Source organism: Nilaparvata lugens, chromosome 6 (assembly GCF_014356525.2).
Source record: "Nilaparvata lugens isolate BPH chromosome 6, ASM1435652v1, whole genome shotgun sequence".
NCBI lineage: Eukaryota > Metazoa > Arthropoda > Insecta > Hemiptera > Delphacidae > Nilaparvata > Nilaparvata lugens.
This window is the reverse complement of record NC_052509.1, coordinates 59,855,732-59,883,582: the sequence shown is the minus strand read 5'-3', so window position 1 is coordinate 59,883,582 and position 27,851 is coordinate 59,855,732. Positions and strand designations below refer to the sequence as shown.

General features: G+C 35.8%; 1 protein-coding gene across 1 annotated transcript in view; it reads right to left on the bottom strand.

The window, feature by feature from the left end:
* Positions 1 to 27,851, bottom strand: part of LOC111049113 (otoferlin) — a 314,833-nt gene that overhangs the window by 38,786 nt on the left and 248,196 nt on the right. Inside the window, 4 exon segments of the mRNA XM_039431573.1 lie at positions 1,458 to 1,653; positions 4,225 to 4,440; positions 7,355 to 7,680; positions 9,485 to 9,673. Of these exon segments, the coding sequence (XP_039287507.1) occupies positions 1,458 to 1,653; positions 4,225 to 4,440; positions 7,355 to 7,680; positions 9,485 to 9,673 (927 nt within the window).

Below are 27,851 nucleotides of genomic sequence, written 5' to 3'. Positions count from 1 at the left end.
TATAGTATTGTAATGTAACTACATAAATCAACGGTGTTTCAACAATGAATAAATGATAACTTCAATGAATAAATATACACCCCACTATAAATTATATGTGTTGGGGTATAAGTAATTAGTTGCTTATTGCGTGTTATAATTACTATTTACAAACTTCATTCACTGATATAGGATTAAAGTTTTTTATAATAAAAAAAAATCAGTAATAATACATCTGTTCCAAGTATCATTTTAGCTAGCTAAATTTATTAGTATCATGGAGAGTTTGATAATACTATAATAATACTCATGAAACAATATTGAAGTTCATATTTATGAGTTTAAAAATCATTTCCCGGTTTTTCAGATTCCAGGTTGTTGGTTCTCTCATTTTATTAGATTTATACTTGTTTTAACCTTGCTTCTCAATTCTGGAGATGACGACTGGTCCTCTAGAAACCTTATCCACAATCCTCAAAATAGACAAGATCTTATTTTACTTGTTATGTTCTGCTTGTGAAACCTTGCAACTGCTCTAAATAATGTGATAGAATAATAGTGTACTACATCTGAAAATTGACACAATATTTCATTTTGGAATGATGAAGACCCTAAAGCTGGGTTTACACCAAAATTATTAACAAAATGTTAATAACTTAATCCTTATAGATTCTATTAGATTGAATATAACTGATCACACACATGATGAACATGAGTGTTTGTCAAGCTCTGTTCAAACTAATAGAATCTATAAGGATTAAGTTATTAACATTTTTGTTAACATTAGTTTGAACGGAACTTGACAAACACACATGTTCATCATGTGTGTGATCAGAGTTATATTCAATCTAATAGAATCTATAAGGATTAAGTTATTAACATTTTGTTAATAACTTTGGTGTAAACCCAGCTTAATATAGCAATTATAGCGTAAATATCAATAAAAATATCAGTACCCTTTTTTGAATGATTTTATCACAACATGTTTCAACATTAATGCCATTTCAAGTGATATGAAAATGAGGAGGCAAAATTAAAAAGAGATAAAATAATAAACTTAATCCAATTAGACACCAATAACCCCATTTTTGATAGAATCATGCAAAAACCAAAATTTACAGTCCTAGTTCATAAAATCATATGAATATACTAACAAGCTACAAAAATAACAAATATGATCAAAAATAAGAATCTTCTAGCATTTATCTATTCACTTTATATGTCATTAATGTTGAAACATGTTGTGATAAAATAATTCAAAAAAGGGTACTGAGATTTTTATTTATATTTATATTACAATTAGCCCTATACAGAAAAGAGACTATTATAGCGTTTCTTTGTTTTGGGTGATTTATTGTTCCATTGATTCTTCTTCAAGGGAGATATTTCATCCAAAGATGTGTTTAGCAGTATATAGTAGGCTAGCTATTCAGTAGGTTCTCAATACCTTATTTTGGAATTGAGTGTAGTTTACTCACTTCGTTATAATAAGGACAGTTGGTACTTTCTTTGACGCTGGTGTACTTTTTGACATCGCCGACTTGCACACAGACCACGGGGTCCATGTTGAGGCCAGCCAGTTGCCTCGCTTCGATTATTGTCACGCAAACCTGGAAATCCTGCGCTTTCAGGGCACTTTGCAATGTACTTAGCGCTGCGTTCTGTTTCGCCAGTCTGTGAAAACGGGAAATTAGTCATTAGTAAATTACAATACAAAATCAGGAAATATTGAACTTCTTAAGCTGATCTAGAGATAGTTAGAGATAGATAGAGATGCCCCCCGTGGGTTGGGGGAGCTTTGAGTCGATCATCGTACTCAAGAATGTGTTGAAAACCAGAATTCACCCACAGTATCCATGGTTGTCGTAGGAGGCGACTAAAATGGACCTCAAGGCAACTCCAGAAGTTTTCTTGCCTTTAAACCTACGGGATCTGCCCTATCAGGGTAGTTTCAGAGGGCTAAAAAGAAAACCCTAAGAGACCAGAGATGGGTGAAACTCCAGGCACAATTTGTAGGTCACGAGGCTAAGTCGAGGGTGGCCAGGTGCCCTAGAGGTAATTCGGCGACCTCTCCTTCAGCGGAAGGACCTACAAAGAAGCCAGGAGTGGAACTCACGTTGGTCACGAGTTTGTGGGTGGGGAGACCAAAACTTACCACTGCTCAGAGAAGGGCGGTCATTCAGGCAAAACTTCTTGGGAGAGGTGAGGCTTCTCACCCTGCAGAGTGGAGCAAAAAAAAACCCAAGAGACCAGAGATGGGTGAAACTCCAGGCACAAATGTAGGTCACGAGGCTAAGTCGAGGGTGGCCAGGTGCCATAGAGGCAATTTGGCGACCTCTCCTTCAGCGGAAGGACCTACAAAAAGACCAGGAGTGGAACTCACGTAGGTCACGAGGACTAATTAGTCTGAAGCGACTGCCAAGCATATCACACTGGATTGCAACAAGCAATCGGGTGATGAATGGGATGTTAGTATAGGGAAAACTCCTGGTTCTTGTAAAGAACTGAACAGTTTGCCCAACTAACCTACTATTTGGGAACACAATAAGCTTCGGTTGACGTGTGGGGCTCTTTGAACCTTTGGATCCTTGAATCCGTCCCTTCAAAAATAATAAACAATAAACAATAATAGATAGAGATAGTTTGACATCTTGTGAGACCAGACTCCCCGATTCATCTACTATGCAGCTTCCTCGCAGTTGACTCACAGAGAATTTCTATTTCCATTCAAAATAATTTTTGACTATTCTCTTATTAAGTTATTTGTCATGCACTGAAATTGAGTTATTTGGCAAACCAATTTTCTTAAACCCAAACCTGCTACCTGTTCCAGCCCTTGGAAGCAATTACGTTTGTTATGAAGAATGGACATAAATTTGAATCAAACAGATCCCAACATGCGTATGGCACCCGAAATTAGAATTCCATCCTTACCTTGTTCATAAGACAACTTTGTTTGAGAAAGGACCGTATTATTCTGGAATTTGGTTCTTCAACCAGTTCTCCACATCATGGAGAGATTTAGATGTTAAGACTCTTTTAAGAACTCTGACTCAAAGGCTGTTGGAGTACCCTACACATTAGGTGAATGCTGTGAAACTATCAGGGGATAGAGGCAACTCCAGCATATAGAATAAGACAGGAACTTGATGTGTTGCATGCTGCAAGAGCCCTGCTCACTTAAGCGGCTAAACGCAACAAATTAATAATAATTTGGCAAATCGGCATTTGAGAGAATTCAAAGAGATAACTTCAAGATAAACTTTAACAAATGCTGCTACAGATTCAAAAAAATATTAATTCACTATCTTGTTTCCAAGCAATTGAATTACAGATAAACTTGATTTCCCTTGTGAAACCTTTGACTTTTTCACATCTATATTTCGATTGTTTATTTCATTTTTTTTGTTCTCCCCTGGCATTAAATTAGGGTCGTCACATAGTGGTGCGGCGGATGTGGAGTGTATTGTAGAAGGTATCTGAGTGTGTTTGGATAATGTTCCGCCTACCTCCTCCTCTATTCCTACCTTCGCTGATTCAATATGTTCTGATGCAGCATTTGAGAACATGTATTGTTTCCGACAATCTCAGCTATAGTCAGGTCCACGTTATAATGGCAGTGGATAAAGATGGGAAAATAGCGTTGCCGATTCTCTGTACTTATTCATCATATTTTTACATCGTTGTGGAGCTAGAAATTGATCGTACTACCTGTATTGTTGTATGATAGACAAGGATAGCAACACCAAAGTTAATCAAATACTGTCATTATAACGTGGACCTCACTAAACCTACTCTGATACTTCCTTTGCAGATAGACGTATTATCAGTGTCGTACTATCGGAGTGTATCATGGTGTATCTTCTCTGATACACTCTATCTTCAATATTCACTTTTCTTCCTAGGGCTACTGATTATTGAAAGAAAATTAAAATTACTACCATGTACCCTTTACTTCATTATAAGACAACCAGTTGCAACACTTCAAGAGTCATTTTCAGGTGTAAATAAAATGGATAAATAACATTGAATTAATGCTAGTTTTTGTTCATAATTAATCATATGAACTCTATAATTACTACTCCACTATATTTCTACTCATACGATTTCTCTTATCCTAGTTTGAAATTGATTCAGTTTGTTAGAATCCAGTATAGACTGAACTAAACTCTTTCTATTTATATGAAATTGGATCAAACTCTTATAATCTGATTGTATAAGGACAGATTTTTGGATTAAACTCACTTCCTGGTACTTGGCACATAGTCTCCGGCCGTGGAGGAGATGGATTCGTTGTCTGAGGAGAGAGAGGAGAGGGAGGGAGCCCTTGGCGGACAAGAGAAGGCGGCTGGTTCCGGGTTCGATGAGTGGTGCGCGTCTGGCAATAGCAGAGCATCGTCTCTCCCTGGTCTCTGCTTACCCAGCCGAATCAGGTTCTTCACACTCGCCTTCAGCGTTCGGCTGTGAGAAGAAAAAGATGGAGAATTCAACAAAATTAAGAAAGTCGTTATTTTACATTTTGTACAAGAGAGAGGTTGTATATGTTTACAAGATGAAGAGGAAGAGCCTTATGAAATATAGGTCTGATATGATTCAAAAATGAAGAGAAAGGATTGTATATTTTGTACAAAAGAGAGTATGAATATGTTTATATAATGGAGAGGAAGGGTTGTGCTTTTTGTACAAAAAGATTGGATGGTTTTGCATACTGTTGAGAGGAGGTCTAATACTTTGTACAAATGAGAGGTTGGATATCTTTACGATAAGGTAAAAAGGGCCGTACAAAAGATAGGCTTGATGATATTCACAAAATAAATAGAAAATGTAAATTATTTCATGGAAAAGATAGGTTGGATACGTTTACACAATGAAGAGAGGAGATCATACATTTCGAACGAAAGATAGGTTAGATATCATGTTCACAAACTGAAGAGAAAAGATAGGTCATTTTGTACAGAAAGAGGTAGGATATGTTTACAAAATGGAGAGATATAGCCTTTCGAAAGATGTTCTATATTTTTAAAAAAAGAATTAGGAAGAATATGATATATTTTGAGGGAGGTTGACATTTTCAGAATTAAAATTTTTATGATCTCAGAGAATGAACTTATTTATGTCTTCAGCATCTGGATTCAATTGAATTCACAAAAATCAAATTGTAATAGAATACTATTAAATTACGTAATTGAATATTGACTTAAGAGATTATTAACATCAGACTTGTTAATTGGTTCTCGTTGAATTGTACAAGTTAGATCGTTAAATGACATAATTTTTTAATGGTTTTTCGTGTAACTGGTCGTTACCATCATACTCCTGCGTTTCGGGTTTGATTTAAAAATAGAAGTTTCTGAATTAAAGTGAATGTACACTAGACTTGTGCACTACGTGGTATGTAACATACTTCTTATTCAAGCTATATTAAATTTAATTTCTCAATTCATCTGAGATCTCTATATAATAAAAACAATTGAATTTCATTCAGTCTAGGTAGAAGATAATTACGTACACTTGTGCGCTACGTGGTATAAAACATACTTCTTATCTAAGCTATATTCAATTTCATTTGTCAAATTATCTGAGATGTCCATATACTAAAAACTATTGAATTTGATCCAGTCTTGGTAGAAGCTTTGAAATCTAGGAGGTCATGAAAGGGATTCCCTAACTCAATCAGCCACCTACACGGAAAACCAATAGAATGTACATGAATCTACACTCTTGACCCACCGGACATAACACCCCTTTCAGGCCTACTGAACATTACACACTTTAGTTTACTTCTTGAAGATAGATTTTGAAGGGGGTGTACTGCGATATTTCAATTTGTCCAGTATATGGAGATAACATAAAAGGCTCTATTCAATTTTCAAGGTGAAAGGAAATATTAGGGAGGTTAGGTTTTTGGTTTTAAATGTCAATATGTTAATATTACTTGAAATGTGTAGTTAATTGAAGATAATAAACACAAATAACGATAATTTGAAATACTTGTACAATTTGGATAATATATCAAACTCACAAATTACAGCCATTTTTAAGAAGATCTTTAAAATAGATGGATAGAAAGGTACATAATGAAACACTGGGATGTTGTCTAGAAACTATATTACGAATTTATTGCAAAATTACATACATGTTCAAAATCAATTAATGGATTCATATTCACTGTCAACCAAAGTGTTAGACAAGGGTGTAGTCTATCACCCACTTTATTTAATGTATATGTGGACCACATTTTCCGAAAATGGAAATGTAAAGTAGATTTAGGAATTGATATTGGTGAAGGTGTGTACCTGAATGCTCTGTTGTTTGCAGACGATTTGTGTGTAGTACAGGAGAACGAAAATGACCTCCAAAAATCAGTTCAAATCCTGCATGAAATTTGTAAAGAATATAATTTCAAGATATCAAAGGAGAAAACCAAAATCATGGCTTTTAAAGGAAAGTACCCAATAAGATCAAAGATTGTGATAGACAACAAGGTATTGGAGCAGGTGTCTCAGTTCACATATCTGGGTTGCGAAATTAGTTATAAAGATGAATTGGATGTAGAGGAGAAGGTAGGAAGATTCCAAATGATTTGTGGAAGTATCAGTAGGACATTGGGAAAGAAAGTCACCACAAGCACGATAATGAAATTTTATAAGACAATGGCAGCTCCACTACTACTCTATGGTAGTGAATCGTGGGTAACATCAAAGCCACTTGAGAGTAAAGTGCAGGCAGCTGAGATGAGATTTCTTCGCAGAACTAAGGGCTGTGACAGAAGAATGACACACATCAGGAATGAGGATATACGGAAAGAGCTGAATATCTTCTGCCTGAATGAGAGAGTTGCATCTTATCGTCAGCAATGGAAAGAGCATGTGGAACGAATGTCAGCTGATAGGCTTCCTCAAAGAATTTTCAAGTATAAACCGGTAGGCAAAAGAGACATAGGCAGGCCACGAAAAAGATGGCAATGATCATTATATTTATTATAAAATGAAAACAGTAGATTGTAGTGATGCTTATGATGATATTACATTAGATTATATTGGTGTTATTAATTTAAAGATTTTATTTATTATTATTATTTTTTTTTATTCTAATTACAAGCTGAATGTGAGTCGGAACAGGCAATACCCTAATCCCTGATTGAAAGAAGAAGAAGAAGAAGATATTTACTGTGAGAGTACTCGCACTGGAGAAATACTCGTATTATCACACTGAAGATGACACCATTGATGTTGAATCATGCATGTAATTTTGATATTTCATATAAGTTCATGATATTTCTAGACAACATCCCAGTGTCTCATCATGGATAAATATCACTACATCTCATTATCAACATTATCTGAAGAAAGATACATCTTGAAGCAAGTCTCACCTCTTCCGTTCAGGATTAGGTGATTTCTCCTTCTCGGGGGCGGAGAGCGAGCCGCCCCTCATGAGGAAGGCCTTCTTGCTCTTTGGGGAACTGGACGGTGTGGACTGCCAACTGCCGCGGCGGTTGGAGGTGGCTGACCTCTCCTGGTTGGAGGCGGTGGACCTCTCCTGGTTGGAGGTCATCGACCTCTCCAGGTTGGCGATGTTCTGCTCGATGTCGACCAGCATCTGTTGGTCCATGTCGAGGCCGGAGGCGGAGGGTAGGGAGCTGGGGGCGGCTGATGCCTCGTCCATGCTGTAGTACGTTATTTCAAGGTCAACTGTTGCCTGAAAATTGCATGAAAAAATACTCTAAAGAATATTATCAAAACGTTATATTCGTATTAGTAGTATATTCTTGAATAACATTTGAAAGTCCGGTTGCACATAAGCCTGTTAAATTCCAATCATGATTAAATTTGAATATAAAATTATATTTGGTCAACTATGATTCATATTTATATTTTACATAGTTGTAAGGAGCGTTACAAACTACGGGGTTCGTGGGTTCGAATCCCATCGATGACATGGACGTTTCAATTCGGCAACGAACTTTCCATTACCCACGCACAAGCAGAAAGCTCATGTGGTCATCATCCGTGACAAAAAAGCCCACGAGAGAGAACTAATCAGAGAAGTAATTTCTTCAAAAACTTTCTCTGGTTCTGTCTCGTGGCATTTAATTATGATTCAAATTGAACAGCCTTTCCGATCGGAACTTTGTGTGAGAATCCTTCTTTTGCTCTTAATTTATATCCCAGAGGATCTTTGCTTTGTGAAGAAGAATTTCTTTGGATCTTTGCTTTGGAAGAAAAACCTTTTAAAATTTGGCGACCATATACTCTCTCATAAAATTTGCTTATCGGGAATATTAATAAAAAATTGATTTTTTGGACAAAATTACCTTCACAATAATAGATTTGCAACAAAAGAGATTCGCAACAAAAGAGATTCGCATGTAAGATCTGCCAGAAAGTGATTTCCTTGAAATGGATATGATATGATAAATGGATTTCCTTCATTTAAAAACGAATATTTTTGAAAACATTACCTTCACAACAATAGATTCGCAAAAAAAGAAATTCGCATGTAAGATCTGCCAGAAAGGGGATTTCCTTGAAATGGATATGACATGATAAATGCATCACCTTGATTTAAAAACGGATATCTTTGACAACAATACTGTCACAACAATAGATTCGCAACAAAAGAGATTCGCATGTAGGATCTGCCAGAAAGTGATTTCATTGAAATTAACTTTATTATTTTACAAGGTATTCCTTCTTTATACGTCGGGTTTTTCAAAGCTCAACCCTACAGAGTAAACAACTTGATCCATATGTGCAAAATTGATGATAGATAACGTGTGCAAAGATAATGTATATATGCTTATGCTTTTCCAGGCCCAGTTCAGTAATAAAATACTCAAAAAACAACAAATAGATAAACTAATAAAAAAATGTACTTATAGGGTTAACATGTATTTTATAATATTCAACATAAATATGTCTCGTTGGGTTTTCTTCATTTTTGGGAGGTCAAATGCCAAGCTCTCCAACAGTCCCTTCCAGCCATGACATGGAACGCTCATCCGCCAGGTGAATACCCCTGAGTCCCCCTTCATAGGAATACAGTGGGCAGTCTTCCACCAAGTGCTGCATCGTCTGCACATCTCCACAGGTGCAGTGGGGGTCAGTGGCTATGCACCAAGTAGTCTGTGCTTGAGCACAACTGCCTGCAGATGTACGAAAGCGATTCAACCTGCACCAAAGTTTCCAAGAATGGAAAAAATTGTAATATTATGATATACTAGTTGTGTCATTATTAGAGGACCGAAGTAAGTAATTTTGCACCTCATAATATAGGGTAAACTAGTTGATAAGAGTTCAGTGGGACATACAAAAGAATGTATTGGTTGAGAAACCTGAAGGAAGCATTCAACTGCTCGTCACAGGACCTCTTCCGAGCAGCAGTTAACAGAGTTAAAAATGCCATGATGGTAGCCAACCTCCAGAAGAAGAAGAAGAAGAAGAAGAAGAAGAAGAAGAAGAAGAAGAAGAAGGTGTGTCAGAATATAGATAATGGTACTCACAGGAAGAGGTTTGTTGTTGGGATCAACAAGCGTATCACAGACAGTGATGCGGCCATCGGAGACCACCTTCTGCAGCACCAGTGAGTAGCTGCCCACCAGTTTGTCACTGAGGTAGCGGTTGTGGGTGTACAGCTGCACTGACAGCACTTCATGGCATTCCACGGCTCGTGCTACTGGCCACTCGAATTTCTGCAAACAAAAAATTTTTTGTTAGCAACTCGAAATGTAACAGTGTCTGAGGACAATGTATCTGTAAGATGTATCTACAGAGGGGTCCAAAAAATGGATACAATAATATTGACAGTAAACGTAAAGAGAACAAGGCAATGTATAGCTATGAATCTTACTCTGTATTGTAGTTCGATTTTTTGTCAAAAGGTAGAATTTGTCAATGGTAAATGCAAACTGTAAGGTATATTTGACCGAGCGAAGTGAGGTCTAAGATTCAAGTCGGCGGTTTGGCATTTCTCTTAATGTTTAGATGTTTATATGTTGCGCATTTATGGCGAAACGCGGTGATAGATTTTCATGAAATTTGACCGGTATGTTCCTTTTTTAATTGCGCGTCGACGTACATACAAGGTTTTTGGTAATTTTGCATTTCAAGGATAATATAAAAGGAAAAAGGAGCCTCCTTCATACGCCAATATAAGAGTTAAAATCAGACTAAAGAATAATATTATTATTCATCATAAATAAGCTGACAAATGATTACACAGATGTGTGTAGAAGCCAGTCTATTGCTGTATTTTCATAAGGTTCATAGTTCCAATCAGGTACTTGTGGATGAGAATACTGCGTGAGGTTTACTGTTCACAGAACTACTAGTTAGATGGCCGTAAACTTTGAGGCAGTTTTAGACCTCCGTAGCGTCTTCATGCGATGTAGCAAATATTTCAGCGTATTAATACGTAGGCTATGAAACAGTTTACACCATGATAAGTAAGTTATTCCTGTATTTGATCACATTTCAAGCTGTGGTAGTGTCATTGTTTAGCTTAGAGCACATAAGCTGCCAAAAATATCGAGCGATGGCTACGTGGGAACCATTGGAGCGGCGACCTGTATTTCATAGCGTAAGAGACATAGCTCCGCTTGTTTGGAATAAACAAATTGGTTGATATTAGGAGACGTCAAAAATATCGCTCAAGCTATAATAATATCAAAAAATAATGTATTATTATCAAAGTGTGCAGCAAAAGACTGACGACATTACAATGAAAGAAATGAAATATTATGAAGACTATGGTCACGTGAGAGTCTATGTAGATCGATATAGGAGAAGTTATGCAGAAGAATCTAGTGGCAGTTGATGATTGATGAAGAGGAGTTGTTCAGAATAGTTCTTGGATGATTTAAAACTGGAATAGTCATACAATATGAGGATTCAAAAAAAGAGAAGGGTTTTCACCCATACCTTCACTTGATATGGAAAACTAGTGGTCTTGTTGAAATAATACAAAGCAGCTTTTTTCGTGAGTCGTAAACCGTACTTTTCAGCTTGCAAATATGTCATGCGTGATGTAAAGTGTTTGAGAACTCCGCAAGAATGTGACACAAGTCTACAAAACTTGCATTTCCACCAGAATAAGATTATACCAGACCTGTAAACTGCTCAACCATAACAGTTGACTTCCCAGTTTTACAGGAATAAAACAAAGCATGACTATGAATGGAATAATAATTTGAAACGAAGAAAAGTTGTATTGAAGCTATATTATTATCAACGTCAACTTAAGAAGAATATATTGTTTCTTTCTCATTATCCGTTTTTGTTAGGGCTACTCTTGAATAAAATGAAAAAAATAAAAATCTATGTACCTTTTTTAGAATTGTTTTTTTACAATTTAAAAAAGGGTACTCGGATTTTTATGTTTTTCTTTCTTATATCAATTCTATTCTCAAGTCCATCCTCAAATAAAAATTTAGTTCAAGGTAGTAAGCTTCACAATCTCATATATTAATTTATTCTATCTTATCCACTACTTTGTTGATAAGATACTCGTGTATCCTCTCCAAATTGCCTTGTTATCCCAATTTATTGCATCAACCATTTTGATTGGTGTTTATTCAGAACTGATTTGATATCTATTCATGTATATCGTGCCATGAATTTCATCATACAAATAATTCTCTGATGTACATACAGGAATCTACATAGAATTTGAAATGTATTTATTGAAACCTCAATTTGCTTATAAATAACACCCTACTATGTATTAAATTAGAGTTCGTGCCTATTTTCTACTTTGATTATGTCCCACCCAAGGTATCTAGAATACAGAATATCTAGAATATGTATTCTAGATACCTTGGTCCCACCCATGTAAAAAACTAATATGAACTTGCTTGAAACCCCCTCGCCACCAATGAAAGAAAGAGCCTGAACACATGAATCTGGAAGAACTTTATCATGGGAAGAATACTTGGGAGGAATATACTTTCAATTCAGATAAACCCTTATTCCTATCCATGCGTATAACATACAATCCTTAGCAGATAGAGGTGAAATACAACCCAGACAGTGCAAATTTGCATACCAAATACCAGCGGCATATTTCTCCCAGGAACATTTCACGCCTTTTGCGCATTCTAACGGAAGATTCCCAAAAATGTTTGCAGAAACTGTTCAGCAAATACTGTAGATTCCGTTCTTCCTCAGCACGAGCTCCCCTTTCACGGGATCTATAATATATTGGTGTTGGAGGGGTTGTTTACTATCGTGAGATTCACTTTCAACTGTCAGCTTTCCTGATAAATAACAACGACGATTTCAATCTAAACAACACTGACAGTTAAACTATTAGGTTGGGATTGTCAGCATGTCTTATCTATAACAACGACGATTCCCATTTAACCAATGCTGACAGTCTGAAGTGGGTCTCGCAATAAGCCTGTTGAACTTGGCAGATCGATTGCTTTGAATTGCTTCACCTTACAACTGCCGCCTTATTGCTTGTTCCGTTCCTTGTTGGTTTTGCTTTCGTTTCTTTGATCTGATTCTACCCCTCGTGGATCTTTGATAAGATTACACCTGAAAACGGAGGGGGGTTGTTTCTTCTTTTCTATAATATTTGCTAAAATTTACCACTATCAAATCATCTAACGGTGTTTGAATCCTTGATTGGTTGGGAGCTTTTAGTTGATTCGTTCATTCAAATGCACAGACTATCATCATTATCATAAATTGTCACCTATTATAGCAACTAGCAACTACGAGTCAGGAGCCTCAATGAAAAATACTAATAAAATTCAACTTCAGGTTTATTGAACTCTAAATGAATGGAACGAATTAATAAAAGTCAGGTAACATGTCAAATTTTCAAACAGAACAAAGTGATTCAGCAATTGATTCACAAAAAATATATTCAATTCCAATCTACACATTTTGGGAACCTGCTAACTTGCTGCATTTAAATTTGGGCCTTGGTCATTCTATGAAATTAAATTTTGAGCTTAATAAGAAAAACAACAAAAGTTTTGCACTCACCATTTTAACAATATTCAAACTTGGACTCTTCAGAAACACTCACATACGCTTTAATAAAACTCACTATACTTGAACTCACACGCACAAAAAATTTCCTGATTCTACCCCCACTAACTCTATAAAATTTGGTTTCCTAATCAACTAGATAAAAATTACTGATAACTAAAAACTTAACAATTTGTCCCTCTGAATGGGAAATGGGCCCATTCAAAGGACCTAGGATCGCACACCGTTACATGTTTTCCCAGTTACGTCTCAATTCGAACTGAGGCCTTTTCACTGAAAATTATTCCCCCTCCACGAGCGTTGAGCATAACTTCCAGTGGAAAAGCCAAAGCTGCAAAAAGGTCAATGCTCGTACAATTTTCAAATACAGTGGCTTTTTCGACATGAAATTGAAACTGCACTTGGAAAATGCACGAAAATTGCTCTAATTTTGACAACTGAGCAACAAGTTAGCAAATTCAAACAAGACAGAGTCAATTCTCACACTAAAAACGCAGGGTTCAACAAACAGTAAAATCAAAGTTCATTCCAGTTCAAAAACCTGAAAAACAATATAAGATACACAAAAACATCTACAATAATACCCACTCAATATTCACACTATTACACACCAATATGTCTTTCGATAAAATTTGTGTAGCTACAAATGCTTTTACATCCTTCTCATTTCTCTTCAAGACAGTCAATGGATATCATGAGATGAGAATTGAATATTATTTTGTTATTGTTAGTAGCTAGTTAGTACTACCATAGAGAAGCAATAGCATAAGTAGATATCCCATGGTATAGGGCGTTTATGTCGCAACTTTTACTATTATCTCAAGCCGATAGTTCATGTATTTCTTTCCCGTGAAGCTTTATGACGCTGGTAGTCTCTCATATTGTGCTGTTCATACCCGGTCAAAACAGTAAATATCGACAGTAATCGGCTTGAGATAACAGTAAAAGCTGCGACATAATCGCCCTATACCATGGGATATCTAGGTACGCTATTGTCTCTCTATGGTGAGACCAAAGAGAAAAGAATAATCCCTCACCTTGTAAAGATAATGGAAATATAAAGAACAGCGTTGCAGATTTTTTGCCTTGCCACTGTCATCTATAGAGTATAGCTGATACCAGTATACCTGATAAGATATTATCTGTTCATTCTTGTTGAAAATGATTAAATATATACAGTATCTTATTCGTCAAGAAAATATATTTTCCAATGATATAATGATTAATTTTTATAATAATTCAGATTAAATATTCCGTTTATTAATAAATAATATTTCTACATATAGATAGATTAAATAGCATCCACTGCCCACCTAAAACAGGGGGATCAGGAACTTGTCAAAAAATCTAAATGGTGGAAGAAAAAAAGGACACAGCCCACATTGTTGAAAAACATTTTCATAATATAGATTAATAATTTCGTTCATAAATGATATCTCTACATTATTGCAAAACATTTTAATAATATAGATTAGGAATTTCGTTCATGAATTATATTTCTACATTGTTGAAAAACGATCTGGCAACGTTGTGGAGGTGAAAAAAGATGGCGCAATCTCCTTTTCCAAATGATAGACAATGATAGCAACAACAATGTTAATCAAATACTGCCATTATAACGTGGACCTCACCATAATGTGGGAATCTGTCATTGAGTTAAACCACAAATGACAGAACTCGCTTCTATAGCTGTGGTAAGACAATGGATGACCATAGTGAGTTGCTAATTTGAACTACTGTATTGCAGTATTGTAACTACATTGTAGAGGAAAGAATACAACAGTCTGTGGTGGAACAATGAACGATCATAATGAGCGGTTAATTCAAACTATGGCTAGTTCAGGCAGACAATAGTATTGTAACTACATTACAAATCTATTGAGACCTAATAATCAAATATTGCACCAATAGTAATCAAACGCTTCCAAATCGTTCAGCACTAGTATCCAGGAATTGAATCAGGACCCATAGTGTGCTGAAAGTAATAAAAGGCTACCAAATCGTTAAGCCCTGGTATCCAGGTGTTGTTGAATCAAGTCGATAATGTTTGTGTAATAAAATTAATTCAACTCCGTGTCTCCAAACGTCTCAGGTTCATTCAGGCTTTTGTTGGGAAACACGGAAAAGATTCAATTAATCTGGGATGAGGTATTCAAATCTGTTGTAAGCCTGTTGGACAGAAGTGCACTGCGAAAGAGAGAGTTTTTAAACACTGAGAGAGAAGTCAGAGAGAGAGAGAGAATGTGTGAGAAAAAGACAGAGAGAGAGAGTGAGAGGCCAGAGAGTGAAACAGAAAGAAGATTTATGATTCCAAAAACAGAGGCAAGAGAGAACGAGAGAGAGGGTATGGGAGGACAAGAGGAAACTCCAGAGAGAAAGAGAAAGGATGACAGAGAGTACGATCGTATCAAAAAGAGTAGGGAAATCTCACACAACCTGAATACAGATCATTAATTCTAATGAATTCATCCAGGGATGTTCCTGTCCGCGAATAAAAGGATATGCGATTGAAAAGGACTGTAAAAAGGTAGCTCTAAATTCTACTTTAACACGATTAAATAATGTTTTTCTTTGCATAAAAGCTGTACCAGAGGTGGAGATTGTATCTACGCCCTATTCAAGGATACGTCGTCACTAATTGAGCAAGATATAATCACATGGTTCATGTCTTTAATTTATGGAAAATATGAATCCATTTCTCAATGGTTAGAGTTGAGTTACCTGATCTTCTTAACAGGTGCTACTGTTGATGAGTTGAATTGCGTTCTATTCTGTTCCAAATTTTCATCTATTTCACTATTAATGACGAACTGCTAGTAGATAATTAGTTTTTGAACTATTTTGAGGATACTACAGTCAAGTTTTTGAATATAAACTTTTATTTTGTGTTATTTAAGAGTTTTTACTTTCCTTGCCCTATTACCATAGGTAAGGAAAGTATTGCTTTCCGAAAAAAATAAAGTACCCCAATTTCTAAATTTCTATACGTTTCAAGGTCCCCTGAGTCCAAAAAAGTGGTTTTGGGTATTGGTCTGTATGTGTGTGTGTGTGTGTGTGTGTGTGTGTGTGTGTGTGTGTGTGTGTGTGTGTGTGTGTGTGTGTGTGTGTGTATGAGTGCATGTGCGTCTGTGTACACGATATCTCATCTCCCAATTAACCGATTGACTTGAAATTTTAAACTCAAGGTCCTCACACTATAAGGATCCGACACGAACAATTTCGATCAAATGCAATTCAAGATGGCGGCTAAAATTGCGAAAATGTTGTCAAAAACAGGGTTTTTGCAATTTTCTCGAAAATGGCTCCAACGATTTCGATCAAATTCATACCTAAAATAGTCATTGTTAAGCTATCTATATCAACTGCCACAAGTCCCATATCTGTAAAATTTCAGGAGCTACGCCCGATCTATGCAAAGTTTGATTTTAGATTCTCGATTATCAGGTCTCAGATACAATTTAAACAAAAATTTCAACTGGAAAAGATTGAACATGAATATCTCTACAATTAATGTTCAGTAACATTTTCACCTAAAATTGAAAATAAGCTCCAAATTCGAGAAATGTGATTATTTCAATTATTGCAATCTGTTGACAACTGTTGATTCTATTAAAACATTCACTATGAAGAGATAGCAAACCTCGTGTGTCTCCAGCGTTATTGTTCTGTCACCAGCTGGCTTAGATCTTTGAATAGTAGTAGACTTGAGATGCGCGGGAACACTAGCGTCACGTGATCAATTTTCATAACGGCAAGGAAAGTTGTGTGAGTGCGCCACACCAGTTTTTTTTTGTTCATTTGAAAATGGTCAGTTTTAGTAGTAGATGATGATTCATCTTGTTTCTCCAATCAAATCAATTTCATATTGAAAATGCTATTTTGTGAAGATAGTGGGCTAGCTTGCAAAGCTCATATCTGTGCGTAAATGTACTCTGCCGTACTTTATCGGGAAGAATTGTAATTTTGTAAGTAGTATCATAGAGAAACGATAGCATAGATATCCCATGGTATAGGGCGTTTATGTCGCAACTTCTATTGTTATCCAAGCTGATAGTTCACATAGTTCTTTCCTATGCAGCTGTGTGACGCTGGTAGTCCCTCAAATTGTGCCGTTCATACACTATTACCCCAACAAAACAGTAAAAATTGACAATAATCGACAGTAATCGGCTTGAGATAACAGTAAAAGCTGCGACATAATCGCCCTATACCATGAGATATCTACTTACGCTATTGTTTCTCTATGGTAGTATACCTTGAATTGAATGGGTTCTTGAATAGATAATTCCCTATATTGTTCAATTTTGTACTAGCTTGGCTAGTACCGTAGCTGGAAAGTGTATAATAATCTCGTATATGTAAAAACCCCAATCTTCTCTCGAAAATAGCATGACAACTCATTAATTCCTATCTAGAAATGGAAGTTGTCCATTCAACTTACTGGCCCTTCAGCCCTTATTTTCGTTGTTTCGGTGAACATAGAGGACCTCTCCTGTATCCATAGCATCCGATCCCAGAAAAACTGAAATGATCTCCAATAGGAAAGAGCTGGGAGCTTCCAATATTCTTGATTCGAAAATAACATGGCAACACATTATTTCCGATTTCCGAAAAAGTTGTCCACCCAGCTTTCCGGCCCTTAAGCGCTGTATACAGATCGGATCTGCGAGGTAATGGCAAAAATATTCGGAATTTTACGTTTATAGGAGAGAGTGAGAGAGAGCTGGGCTTTTCTATGATGAGATTCATTCCAAACTGTCTGTACTCTTCATAAGTAACACCAACGTTTCCATTCAAACAATGTCAGTGTCTATCAGATTGAAATCAGTCCCACTATACCAACAAATATTTACGGTATAGAAAGCTTTTCTTAGGGAGATTCTCTTCAGCACTCCTTATGAATAACATCAATGCTCCCCCATTCAACGAATACTGACACTTTAGAGTGGAACTGACTATTACAATTCGACTAGGAACCCTGCAGAAGCAGACTGCAGTTGGACCCAGGAATCCCAGACTACCGTTTCCCAGTTGAGAGCTAACAGTTTAGCTCAGCAATCTGCATAGCATTTGAATATTCATAACTATTTGAAAGCATCTCTGTCGATGTAAATCACCACAGTCTGCTCGGAACAACTGATAATGTTTAATTGAATTGCAATAGTCAGATTCACTCTGAAGTGTCAGCATTGGTTGGATAGGGGAGCATTGGTATTATTCATAAGGAGTGCTGAAGTGAATCTCCCTAAGAAAAGCTTTCAATGCCTTAAATATTTCTTGGTATAGTGGGACTGATTTCAAACTGTCAGCATTGTATGAATAGGAAATGTTGGTGTAATTTATGAAGCGTGCTGACAGTTTGGAATGAATCTCATCATAGAAAACCTCTCACTCACACACTCTCTCTCTCTCTCTCTTGAGAGATTTGGTAGAGAGTTAGTGGGAAGGATACTTTGAATATTCTTTCCGAAGAATGGACATTGATATGTCCAAATCTCCGTAGATGCATAACAATATTATCTATTTTATCTATAGTTATTACAAATTGTTTTTTTTTCATATCATATAAAGTTCAATAGCTATTTTCTTAGTCTATATTATGTAAATTCATCTATAATTTTGCTGTATTGTAAGCTATTGTATATAAGTGTATAAGCCAGTATATATTGTAATCTACATAAATAAAGTACTCAATCAATCAATCTTTCTCTCGTCGCCGCGTATGTTTTAGTAGAATGAAGTGATGCGAGAGTATTGTTCCCTAGAGTCCACCCTGCTAAGCAAAACTAATCAAATTCTTTTTCAAAATAATGAATTGAAAAGATAAAATACAATTATTGTCATAATCCAGTCTCATGTTTCCAAAATAGTGTTTAGGCTACGTAGATTGAACTGATGAAATATTATTATTGTCCTTATTAAGTCACAAGCTCTCAAAATAGTGGATATAACGGTTATAGTGGATAGTTTCGGTTATATGAAAAATATGTAAGAAAAATTTTAATTATATGCAAGTGGTTTCCAGCGACTCACTGCCAACAGTTTGACCTAGTAAAGCACTATATGACAAGGACCAAGTTAACTCTGCTTGTTAACATACAATAACGATTTCTTGAATAGTACTTCATGGAACCGTTTTCTCTATGTAAGAACCTTTTAAGGCTCCTCTCTTATTGACAGTGCAGAAGAAAGATTGAATTAATAATACAGTTTTGTAAGTTGTATAAACTTATACATTTTATGTACATAATAATTCAAATTCAAAATCTTTATTTAAAAAAATAAACAATCAAATACATCCCAAAAAGCAAATACAATATTGTTTCCTAATTTCTATAAGGCGTTCAAGATTGTTGGTTGTTTTATTCATTATGTTTCTTACTGATTTTCTTTTGCAAATAAATAAATTACAATTACAGACGAATTCTACCTAAAATAAACTGATCATTCAGTTCATATTCATATTCTAATTTTAATATTCAAATTTCATTCATCCGAAATAGTGATTATAGGCTACGACATTGATTGAACTGATCAAATATTATCATTGTCATAATCAGACTTCATTATGAGCTGATATGGGTCAGCTATAGCAGTCAGATCCACTTCAAAGAGTCAGAATTCCATATGAATAGCATCAATACTCCCAATTCATTCAATTATGACAATTCAATGTGAACTGTATTGTTGATACGATCAGATTGTTTATTAGTGTCTCACATTAATCAAACTGTACAATGGCTGGTTTCGAATCATAGTGTTTGGATAGGAATCTCATTAATTACAACGTATTCGTGATGAACTCAGATGAAATTGGAAAACATCCATTTTACGTCGTTTTTCAAGCTCATAAACAAAACCGTGACATGATTGAACTGATGACATCATTTCGAGAGTCAAAATCCACAAGCTTTTAGTACGTCTAAAATGTAGTCTAATAACGTTCAATTCAATTTTAGATGAAGATTGAGTTTGGTATTATAAAGGTGCGTACAGACTGTCGCTCTGCTCCGCAACCGAACGTCACTCCAGCAGAGCGATTGATGATCGACCGGGGAGCAAGAGTAGTTACACGGGGAACGCGAGAAGATCTAACATCTTCCGTAACGTTCATGATGGGTGCGTGGGTGGTCCGACTGTGGTTCGATGGTGGTACGAAGGCGGTACGAGGGCGGTACGAGGGAGGAGCGTGCTCGGTGCGGGTTGGAGGCACGAATAGGTGTACGCAGCTTAAGACTATAAATCAGCTCATAATGAAGTCTGATTATGACAATGATAATATTTTATTCAAAGAGTTGTATCTGGAGTATTGCACTATATGGCTCAGAGACATGGACTATCGGTAAGGCGGAAGAAAGGCAATTAATGCATTTGAAGTATGGTGTTGGAGGCGAATGCTGAAAATAAAATGGACCGATAGAATACAAATGAAGAAGTATTTCAAAGGGCTGAAGAGACACAAAAACTCTATTGAAATCTCTTAGGGACAGACGGCATTCTTGGATAGGACATATTATAAGACACAGCGAATTCACGCTAACAATACTGGAAGGTGCAATCAGTGGACAACGGCTCGTGGAAGACCTCGGCTACAATATTTGAAGCAGATAACCCGGGATCTTGGGGTCCAGAGCTATACCCAACTAAAACAGCTGGCTCTGGACAGACAAAGATGGAAAGCTGCCAACCAATCGGACGATTGAAGCAGAAGAAGAAGAATATTTTATTATTTATGTCAATGATTTATTTATAATAATTTACAATAATTATTTTATAATCAATGTCGTAGCCTACTTCGAAAAAATGAAATTTGAATATTAGAATTAGAATATGAATATGGACTGATTGATCAGTTCATTTAGGCATTTGAAAACAAATCATAAATTGTTGGTAGGAAATTTTAATTGATAGGATTGATAGGTATGGTTTCATAGAAGATTCTATCAATGATTATATCACTTACTTTCGAACGGCTTTTGATGGCTACCTAATTGTTCTTGAACTAATTAAAATTCTTCAAGAGGGATTAAAATCAATATTGAACAAGAGGAGTTTTGGGAATTATGTTGATTCAAATAAATTCAATTCGATTTTCAAGCACAAGACTCTTTTGAACTTGGAAGAGACCACATAAATGCTTCATGCAATGTATTTTCAACAGATCCGAAAGTTTTCCAATCCTTTGTTGACTGAGGATTAGTCCTACGAATCATGGGAAGGAATTTCTATTCATTTTCAACTGTCAGCATTCCTTATGGATAACATCAAGGCTTTCCATTCAATCAATGCTGACAGTTTAAAGTGATCCTCACTATAGTATATGTATGTGAAACAAATGTTATTTTTGTCTCTTATCTCCTCCTCCTCCTCCTCCTCCTCCTCATCCTCTAATGCGGATTACAGCATCCCAAACAAGAATAAATATTCGCGTCAATATGATCAAAAGAGAACACGTTGGAACACTCTTTCCACATTGTTTCAAGTGGTGAAGTTTTTCTTGGTTCTCTTATCCGATTCTCTCAATAATCTACTCTATACGGATTTGTTCGAGTTTTACTTTCCTTGCCCTATTACCATAGGTAAGGAAAGTATTGATTTCCGAAAAAAATTAAGGTACCCCAATTTCTAAATTTATATACGTTTCAAGGTCCCCTGAGTCCAAAAAAGTGGTTTTGGGTATTGGTCTGTATGTGTGTGTGTGTGGTGTGTGTGTGTGTGGTGTGTGTGTGGTGTGTGTGTGTGTGTGTGTGTGGTGTGTGTGTGTGTGTGTGTGTGTATGAGTGTATGTGCGTCTGTGTACACGATATCTCATCTCCCAATTAACGGAATGACTTGAAATTTGAACTTAAGGTCCTTCCAATATAAGGATCCGACACGAACAATTTCGATCAGATGCAATTCAAAATGGCGGCTAAAATGTTGTCAAAAACAGGTTTTTTCGTGATTTTCTCGAAAACGGCTCCAACGATTTTGATCAAATTCATACCTAAAGTAGTAATCGATAAGCTCTATCAACTGCCACAAGTCCCATATCTGTAAAAATTTCAGGAGCTCCGCCCCATCAATTCAATTTTAGATTAAGATTGAGTTTGGTAAGACTATAAATCAGCTCATAATGATGTCTGATTATGATAATGATAATATTTTATTCAAAGAGTTGTATCTGGAGTATTGCACTATATGGCTCAGAGACATGGACTATCGGTAAGGCGGAAGAAAAGGCAATTAATGCATTTGAAGTATGGTGTTGGAGGCGAATGCTGAAAATAAAATGGACCGATAGAATAAACAAATGAAGAAGTATTTCAAAGGGCTGAAGAGACACAAAAAACTCTATTGAAATCTCTTAGGGACAGACGGCATTCTTGGATAGGACATATTATAAGACACAGCGAATTCACGCTAACAATACTGGAAGGTGCAATCAGTGGACAACGGGCTCGTGGAAGACCTCGGCTACAATATTTGAAGCAGATAACCCGGGATCTTGGGGTCCAGAGCTATACCCAACTAAAACAGCTGGCTCTGGACAGACAAAGATGGAAAGCTGCCAACCAATCGGACGATTGAAGCAGAAGAAGAAGAATATTTTATTATTTATGTCAATGATTTATTTATAATAATTTACAATAATTATTTTATAATCAATGTCGTAGCCTACTTCGAAAAAATGAAATTTGAATATTAGAATTAGAATATGAATATGGACTGATTGATCAGTTCATTTTAGGCATTTGAAAACAAATCATAAATTGTTGGTAGGAAATTTTAATTGATAGGATTGATAGGTATGGTTTCATAGAAGATTCTATCAATATTATATCACTTAGTTTCGAACGGCTCTTGATGGCTACCTAATTGTTCTTGAACTAATTAAAATTATTCAAGAGGGATTAAAATCAATATTGGACAAGAGGAGTTTTGGAAATCATGTTGATTCAAATAAATTCAATTCGATTCTCAAGCACAAGACTCATTTGAAGTTGGAACTTGGAAGAGACCACATAAATGCTTCATGTAATGTATTTTCAACAGATCCGAAAGTATTCCAATCCTTTGTTGACTGAGGATTAGTCCTACGAATCATGGGAAGGAATTTCTATTCATTTTCAACTGTCAGCATTCCTTATGGATAACATCAAGGCTTTCCATTCAATCAATGCTGACAGTTTAAAGTGAACCTCACTATATTATATGTATGTGAAACAAATGTTATTTTTGTCTCTTATCTCCTCCTCCTCCTCCTCCTCCTCCTCCTCCTCCTCATTCTCTAATGCGGATTACAGCATCCCAAAACAAAAATAAATATTCGCGTCAATATGATCAAAAGAGAACACGTTGGAACACTCTTTCCACATTGTTTCAAGTGGTGAAGTTTTTCTTGGTTCTCTTATCCGATTCTCTCAATAATCTACTCTATACGGATTTGTTCGAGTTTTACTTTCCTTGCCCTATTACCATAGGTAAGGAAAGTATTGCTTTCCGAAAAAAATTAAGGTACCCCAATTTCTAAATTTCTATACGTTTCAAGGTCCCCTGAGTCCAAAAAAGTGGTTTTGGGTATTGGTCTGTATGTGTGTGTGTGTGTGTGTGTGTGTGTGTGTGTGTGTGTGTGTGTGTGTATGAGTGTATGTGCGTCTGTGTACACGATATCTCATCTCCCAATTAACGGAATGACTTGAAATTTGAAACTTAAGGTCCTTCCAATATAAGGATCCGACACGAACAATTTCGATCAGATGCAATTCAAGATGGCGGCTAAAATGTTGTCAAAAACAGGTTTTTTCGTGATTTTCTCGAAAACGGCTCCAACGATTTTGATCAAATTCATACCTAAAATAGTAATCGATAAGCTCTATCAACTGCCACAAGTCCCATATCTGTAAAAATTTCAGGAGCTCCGCCCCATCAATGCAAAGTTCGATTTTAGATTCCCAATTATCAGGCTTCAGATACAATTTAAACAAAAAAAAATCAAATGGAGTAGATTGAGCATGAACATCTCTACAATTAATGTTCAGTAACATTTTCACCTAAAATTGAAAATAAGCTTTAAATTCGAGAAAATGTGATTATTCAATTGCAAATTATTGTTGATTCTATTAAATCATTCACTATGAAGAGATAGCAGACCTCATGTGTGTCTTCAGCGTTATCGCCCTGTCACCAGCTGGCTCAAATCTTTGTATATTAGACTTGAGATGCGCGGGAACACTAGCGTCAGGTGATCAATTTCCATAACTGCAAGGAAAGTTGTGTGAGTGCGCCACACCAGATTTTTTATTTTTATGTTTGAAATGATGGAAGAGTTACAATTTCAAAATAGTCACGTTGATTGAATTCGCTTCATCAATATGTTCAAATCACAACCTGTGGTACTATGCTGAAATACATGAAATGTTGATAACATTTTCCTCACTTAAAACAACTCAAAGCATGTGGGAGTATGGATCCTAAATCTTTGTACAATATAAATCAGAACACATCGAGCTCCTATTCAGAACACATTTCATGTTCGATTTGTTGATTGCATTCATCTTACGTTTCTCATCCTCTTTCCTGATCTACTTTGCTTTCGAGGCAACTTTGAACATTCTTACACTATTCATTTATCATTTAAGGTTATGTAGATTGTCAATAATTGGTACTTTAAGACGTCAATAACTGGTTCATAGGTGACAATAATTGGTACTTTTACAAGTCAATAATTGATTCATGGGTGTCACTAATATGGGAGAAAACATGCTCCTATATTTTAGCTAATAGAAAAATATAATGAAGTCTCAGACCTTAAACTTCAATTAGGAGTTGTAGCACAGATATTGGCCAATAGTTTAAACTTTAAAAAGTGAGAATTGGTCCATGTAGTCAGAAACTATTGAGAAAATACTGCAAAATTTTCCTTAAAGTGTCAATAATTGGTGCCCTTACCCTATATAGTTTCCACACTATTATTGTAGACTACGAATTATTTGGAGTAGTTTATTTCCCAATTTCAACCGATTCTGACTGTTTCGATCATTGTTTTCCATCACAGAATGTTAATCATTTCCAATTTCACAATAATTTATTGCAATTTGATTAAAAAAATATTTGAATTTATCTTAAAAACTCAGAACTCTGTAAGCACTTAACTTGATGCAAAATACTCTCAGAAGATTAGAAAGTTTCTGAAGAATCCATCTTAATGAATCAATAATAAAAAATCAAGCTTTATGATTAATTTCAATCAATAGAATGGAATGACTGACTCTGTTTCGATTTTTAATATTCTTGTTGATTTTTTAGAGGTTAGCAGATTTTTTTTGCAGATAATTTGAAGTAGACTATAGGCTATAGTCGTCCATCTCTTAACTTTCCTACTCTCAGCGCTAAGCTGCAATCAATAAATTTTATAAATTTTTATTTTATTTTAAACGATTCAATTAATCATTTTTTTTACTTCATAGAACATCTATTTTCGATTTTGTGTAATATTAGTCATCTAATCTGTTGTGCAGCCTCATATCTTGTCAAACTTATCCGATAGTCATGAGATAGTACCAAATATCTGAACATTTTGAATGGAGTGTGAAGAGAAAATATGATATGATTTAATATCATACAATATATGAGTTTTTAGCCAATCACAGGCGAGGACTGATAAACCAACTTCAATACTTCTCGCAATGCGATTGGTTGTCTCACTAAGCCTCGCCCGAATCTCGCCACTCCTCCGGCCAATCACAAGCGAGTATTGCAAACTGAGGCCATCTATTAGTTATACAATTGGCTGATAGATAGCGTTGGCTCCCACTCCACCAAATATATAACACAGTTTTGATATCGTCAATTACTCTCCTCTTACACTGATAAGCCAGTCACTCACACATCGATTTTTGAACGTTCGAATTTTTGCTGTCCTTATAATTTCCATTAGATCAAACAGACGATGCTCCCTTTGCAAGTTTCCTTTAATCTGGTACAATCCATAAGGACGGCAAAAATTCGACTTCCACAAATGCTAGGCTAGTTACACACACATCGATTTCTAGACGTCCGATTTTTGTCGTCCTAATAAATTCCATTACATTAAACATAGCTTGAAAAACACATAATATGTTTGGCTTGCACATACAATGTGTTTGCCAAGCACCGTTCCCAATTTCTGTGTTTTGTCAAACACATTGGTTTCTGATACATCGATTTTCCTCTCTTATTTCTATAGAGTTCCCTTCGATCAAGTCCTTTCATGGGAGTCCCTACATAGTTACTTATTCAGATTGAATATTGTTCTCTACTCTCCACCCAGTGAACTAATATAAATAGGCTACAGTATATGGTATTCTCAAACATTTCTAAACAATGAAACATTCCAAGACAGTGTTATCACATTTGATGTGCAGATTGTTTTATCCCTTCTCTCAATATATTTTTATTCAAAAATAAATATTATTCTCAACTCTCCACTCAGTGAACAAATATAAATAGGCTATAATATGTGGTATTTTCAAACACTTCTAAACAATAAAACATTCCAAGACCGTGCTATTACTTTTGATGTGCAAAATCTTGTGGGTATCCTCTCTCTTGATTTATTTCTATTCAAGGATGAATATTACTATACATTCTCCACCCAGTGAACAAATATAAATAGGCTGCAGTATGTGGTATTCTCGAACATTTCTAAACAATAAAACATTCCAAGACAGTGCAATTACATTCCATGTGCAGATTGTTTCATCCCTTCTCTCGATATATTTCTATTCAAGGATATATATCATTCTCCACTCCCCACCTAGTGAACAAATATAAATAGGCTACAGTATGTGGTATTCTGAAACATTTCTAAACAAGAAAAAATTCCAAGACAGTGTTATTACATTCAATGTGCAGAATGTTGTATTCCTTCTCTCAATATATTTGAATTGCACTCCATTTATTTATCCAAGTCCACGGCAACAGCATTATTTATCAGCAAGAAATTCAAGGACAAAGTCCCTTTTGTGAGTTCTGGGCTCTGCTTCTGCTTCAAGTGCACACACTCGAGGAGGCTGCCTCGAGTCAAGGACTCATTCAGTCCCCAGCCGGCGTTGCAAGTTGCAGCACAAGAAAAACTCAACACGAAACACATTTGTCAGCTGAGGAAAAGCAATTTATTTTGTTACAACGTTCCATCCCCATTATCTTCTTGTTTGTCTCAAATGTAGACAGTGAAGACGCACATAGTTACATTTTGCTAGTTGAAATAAAACAGAGCTCTGATGGTGGGATTCTCAAATGAGACTTAGTATGAGAATGAAACAATGTTATTGGTAGAAACTAGATACTCTGTTTGTTTGATACACTAGATACTCTGTCATCTAAACATGTATCCAGTAAGTCATAATTTTGACACAGTCCCACACACATGAACTTGCTCACTCACTTCCATCACCAACAGACGACGAAATAATTATCGAATACATTCTATACTCACTGCCTGTTTCTAAACTAGATACCATTCTATCCTATACTATTAAACGAGCAACTTCTGTTTATATGTTTGTATTTCACCGGATCTCGAAAACGGCTCTAACGATTCTCACGAAATTCAGAACATAGTAGGTTTATAATAATTATAAAGATTCGATTGCGCTAAGTCTCATCCCTGGGAAAACTAGCTGAATGACATTAAAAGGATAATTATTATCATTCATCCTTGGAAAAACAGCTGATAATAATTATTTCGTCGTCTGTTGGTGATGGAAGTGAGTGAGCGAGTTCATGTGTGTGGGACTGTGTCAAAATTATGACTCAGCTGTTGAACTTTTGTAATCATTCAATCAGGTACTTAGTGCCGGTTGCAAAAAAGCCGGGTTATTTTCAATCCTGATTAATTCCATTAGATTC